This window comes from Olea europaea, unplaced genomic scaffold (genome assembly GCF_002742605.1).
Source record: "Olea europaea var. sylvestris unplaced genomic scaffold, O_europaea_v1 scaffold1814, whole genome shotgun sequence".
Classification (NCBI taxonomy): Eukaryota; Viridiplantae; Streptophyta; class Magnoliopsida; order Lamiales; family Oleaceae; genus Olea; species Olea europaea.
In genome coordinates this window covers 17,854-22,719 of record NW_019235893.1, presented here as the reverse complement: position 1 = coordinate 22,719, position 4,866 = coordinate 17,854, and the positions used below count along the sequence as shown (strand labels likewise).

The following is a 4,866-nucleotide window of genomic DNA, read 5'->3' as shown; positions in this document are numbered from 1 at the left end:
GGTTTCTACAATAGTGAATCTCTACTGGCTTGTGCCCGGGGGTTTTACCCAATTGGGTTTCTCCGTCAACATGTTTATTGTGTTTTTACCGCTTTAATTTATTTACTTGTCAGTGGTAATCCAACATAGGTAGATAAATCACGTGAATTAATCTGGACAAACTATAATTTGTGTGACTTGTTGCATGAATTATTCAAAAAGTTTTTAATTCCGCAAGAACACCTATTCACCCCACCTCTAGGTGTTAGTTGGGTCGAACGATAAGTTTTTCAAGTGGTATCAGAGCTTAATCTCGAGTCTTGGCCCATAGTTGTCTAGATGAGTCAATCACTGTCTGTACCTCCATTTTTCGACGGAAGTAATTATGCATATTGGAATGTTAGAATGCGTGCGTTCCTTAAGTCCTTAGATGAGCATGTTTGGATTAGCGTTCAAAATGGTTGGAAACCTCCATCTACTACCGTATCAGGAACAATTAACCTTACTGACATATCACTGTGGACTAAAGATGAATTAGCTGCATGTAATTGGAATAGTAAGGAAATTCATGCATTATTCATGGCCATATCTCCAGAAGAGTTTAGGAGAGTGTCTATGTGCGAAACTGCTAAAGAGGTTTGGGACATTCTTAAAACTACACATGAGGGAACTAAGATAGTAAAGAACTCAAAATTGCAAATGCTAGCCTCTAGGTTTGAAGAAGTGAGGATGAAAGATGATGAAACCTTTGATGAGTTTTACACTAAACTAAATGATATAGTTAACTCTAGTTTCAACCTAGGTGAGAGAATTCCCGAGACTAAGATTGTGAGAAAAGTACTTAGATCTCTGCCTGAGAGATTTAGGCCTAAAGTCACTGCCATTGAGGAAAGTAAGGACCTAGATGAAGTTAAGATCGAAGAATTGGTAGGATCCTTGCAAACCTATGAACTCACCATCTCACAACATAAGAAAGGAAAGTCCATAGCCCTAAAATCCATTAAAGAAGATGTATCTTCTGATACTAAGTCACTTAGGGATGAGGAAATCGCATACTTTGTTAAGAAATTGCAAAAAGTCCTCAAGAATAGGAGAAAGCCTCAGGATAGGAAGAGTGGAGCCCCTAGCAGATTCACAAAAGATAAAATTGAGAAAGTTAACAATAAAGGGTCAAGTGAGAAGACACGTTTGGTTAGATGTCATGAGTGTCAAGGAATAGGTCACTATAGGAATGAGTGTCCTAGCTATAAGAAAAATCAAAGAAAAGGGAAAGATAGGGCCTTAGTTGTCTCACTTACTGATAATGAATCTGAGACCAGTGATAGGCCAGAATCCTCTAGTAGTGATGATGAAGGAAATTATATGGCATTTGTGGCTACTGTTAAGAGTGAATCTGATAAGGAAAGTGACAAGGTTGAGGAAGAAAATTCAAACGATAATTCTGGTAATGAGAATGAGGATGAGGATGACATATACTTACAAGAAGCTTATCAACTGTTGTTTAAGGAGAGTCTTAAAATAAAGAAGGTCAATAAAGCCCTACTTAAAAAGGTTGACGAACTTGAAAGAGAAAAAGAGCAACTGGGTAGTAAGCTTCAGGATTCACTTAAGAGTGGTAGTGAGTTAAAGTGTGTCAATGAGAAATTGGAAGACAAGGTTAAGAGTTTGACTAGTGAATTGGAGAAATCTAATGCTCATCTTCAGACATTCATAAGTGGAACTAATAAATTGGATAACCTGTTGGGAATGAATAAGCCAATGGGAGATAAGAGAGGTCTAGGATATGTTGAGGGTAATACACATGTTGCTGGACCATCTAAGACTGTCTTTGTGTCTGCCTCTAAGTCTAATGCTGTTAGGAGTCCAAGTAAGGGTAAGAGTGTTCCTAGGGAACAAAGTCATCAATCATGTAGGAACATCAGGACTAGGTACCCACAGACACGTACCTTTGAGCCTAGGTTCATTCCCACCTGTCACCACTGTGGAGCTCTAGGACACACTAGGCCTAGATGTTATAAGTTAGGCAATGAGCGTTGAAATCAAAACATTCCTAGTCAGGTTAGCTTTTTGTCTAATCAGGTTAGTCATTTGACTGAGATGCTTACTAAGCTAACTAAGAGTACTTTGTCATCTAAAAAGATTTGGGTCAAAAAGGGTGATCTAGGAAGACTTTCAGGTCAAGAAAACTGTTTTGTTGCTCATGTTGCTTTAAAAGCTCAAAATTCTAATATGTGGTACCTGAATAGTGCATGTTCTAGGCATATGTGTGGTAATAAAGCTCTATTCACTACTCTTGATGAATGTAATGGTGGTATGGTTACCTTTGGAGATGGGGGCTCTGCACCTATTCTTGGCAAAAGTACTATACAAATGCATGGTTTACCTGTGATCTCTAATGTGCTTTATGTGGAAGGTTTAAAGTCAAATTTGTTAAGCATTAGTCAGATTTGTGATGACGACTTTGAGGTTAGTTTTGTGCAGAAGAGATGTACCGTGTATGATTCATCCGGTGGGGTAGTCCTTGAAGGGGTTAGAACATCTGACAATTGTTATGGGGTATTACCTAATTCTAACTATGTTTGTAGGAGTGCTAAAATTGATGTGAGTGAGCTCTGGCACAAAAGATTAGGTCATTTGAACTATAAGAGTCTAGAGCAGTTGGCTAAGAAAGAATTAATAGATGGGCTGCCTAAGATAGTTCCTAGTGAAAATGTTGTGTGTGGACCATGTCAACTAGGTAAACAACTTATGGGGAGCCATAAGAAGACTACTAAAATTCTGATCAAAAGACCCCTGGAGTTGGTACACATGGATTTGATGGGACCTTCTAGGACTGAGAGTTTAGGTGGTAAGCGATACATTCTTGTTGTGGTAGACGACTTCTCGAGGTTTACTTGGATAGAATTGCTTAGGGAAAAATCTGATGCTAGTGACCTCATAAAGTCTCTGTGTAAACGGCTTAGCAATGAACTGAATCTCAAAGTGTTTAGGATGCGTAGTGACCATGGAAAAGAGTTTGAGAACTTTAATCTTGAGAGTTTCTGTATGGACGAAGGGATATTGCATGAGTTCTCTTCCCCTATCACTCCACAACAAAATGGGGTAGTTGAAAGGAAGAATCGTGTCCTTCAGGACATGGCTAGAGCCATGCTTCATGGCAAGGAATTAGCCCTATACTTTTGGGGAGAAGCTATTAACACTGCATGCCACATCATCAATAGAGTCTATCTTAGACCCAAGACTGATCAGACCCCATACCTTAGACCCAAGATTGATCAGACCCCATATGAAATTCTTAAAGGTAAAAAGCCTACTGTTAAGTATTTTAGAGTATTTGGGAGTAAGTGCTACATTTTGCGGGATAGAGAGAAGTTGAGTAAGTTTGAATCAAAGAGTGATGAAGGGATCTTCCTAGGGTACTCTAGGAATAGCCGAGCATTTAGAGTGTATAACTTACGTACCCGTGTGGTGATGGAGTCTATAAATGTTGTAATAGACGATGCTGTTAGTGAGGGGGAGAGTGCTGAAAAATGTGATAAAGATGCTGATCTTTTGAGTTCAAGTGATCCTACTGAGCTACCTGTGCCTGAATCATCTGAAAAGGAAACGCTTCCACAAAATCTAGATAAAAGTCCTAAGGAACCATCGACTAGGGTTAAGTCTAGTCATCCTAAGGATAATATTATTGGGGATCTAGATGAAGGGATGAGACTTCGTAGGAGAGTACTGAACAATCTAGCGTACACTAGCTATATTTCTCAGGTAGAGCCTAAGAAAGTTGAAGAGGCCCTTAGTGATGAGTGTTGGGTGAATGCGATGCATGAGGAGCTAAATCAATTTGCTAGAAATAATGTGTGGATCTTAGTTCCCAGACCTGAAAATTGTAATGTTATTGGTACCAAGTGGATCTTTAAGAACAAGACAGATGACCAAGGTACTATAACTAGGAATAAGGCGAGATTAGTTGCTCAGGGGTATACTCAAGTTGAGGGGATTGATTTTCATGAGACTTTTGCCCCCGTTGCATGACTTGAGTCTATTAGGATTCTGATTGCTGTTGCATGTACCTTAGGCTTCAAGTTGCACCAAATGGACGTTAAGAGTGCCTTCTTGAATGGACTTCTTCAGAAAGAAGTATATGTGGAACAATCTAAGGGATTTGTTGATCCAAAATTTCCCCACTATGTCTACAAACTTCACAAAGCACTCTATGGTTTGAAGCAAGCTCCTAGAGCTTGGTATGAGAGACTTACATCATATCTGCAAAAACATGGATTCTCTCGAGGTGGCGCAGATAGGACCTTATTCATTAGATATATAGAAGAAAATTTTACCATTGCTCAGATTTATGTCGATGATATCATTTTTGGATCTCCTCTTGAGTCTTTAGCATTTGAGTTTGCTGAGTGTCTACAGAGAGAGTTCGAGATGAGTATGGTTGGGGAGTTAAGTTATTTCCTTGGACTTCAGGTACGACAGACAGAGGATGGACTGTTTATCTCACAGTCTAAGTATGCTAAGGATCTCGTTAAGCGATTTAGGTTAGATAGTAAGAAGCATACTAGGACACCGATGAGTACTACCTTAAAGTTAGGTCGTGATCCTTCTGGTAAGAGTGTAGATCCTTCCCTATATCGTAGCATGATAGGTAGTCTTCTCTATCTCACAGCTACTAGGCCTGACATTGCCTTTAGTGTAGGAGTGTGTGCTCGCTTTCAGGCGGATCCAAAAGAGTCACACCTAAGCTCTGTTAGACGCATAATCAGGTATATCAGTGGTACAGTGGATCTAGGGATATTCTATTCTAGGAATTTCAATCTTGATTTGGCTGGATACTCCGACGCCGATTGGGCCGGAAATGCAGATGATAGGAAAAGTACGACTGGG

The 4,866-nt window shown here is 39.6% G+C and overlaps 1 protein-coding gene across 1 annotated transcript in view; it reads left to right on the top strand.

Annotated features, from left to right (window-relative positions):
• Positions 1-318: 318 nt before the first annotated feature.
• LOC111378405 overlaps positions 319-4,866 on the top strand; it is an 8,157-nt gene continuing 3,609 nt past the window's right edge. The window contains exons 1-7 of the mRNA XM_023001598.1: positions 319-596; positions 693-1,607; positions 1,695-1,833; positions 2,059-2,281; positions 2,393-3,081; positions 3,142-3,862; positions 4,052-4,855. Coding sequence (XP_022857366.1) covers positions 319-596; positions 693-1,607; positions 1,695-1,833; positions 2,059-2,281; positions 2,393-3,081; positions 3,142-3,862; positions 4,052-4,855 — 3,769 coding nt within the window. The remainder of the gene's footprint in view (positions 597-692; positions 1,608-1,694; positions 1,834-2,058; positions 2,282-2,392; positions 3,082-3,141; positions 3,863-4,051; positions 4,856-4,866) is intronic.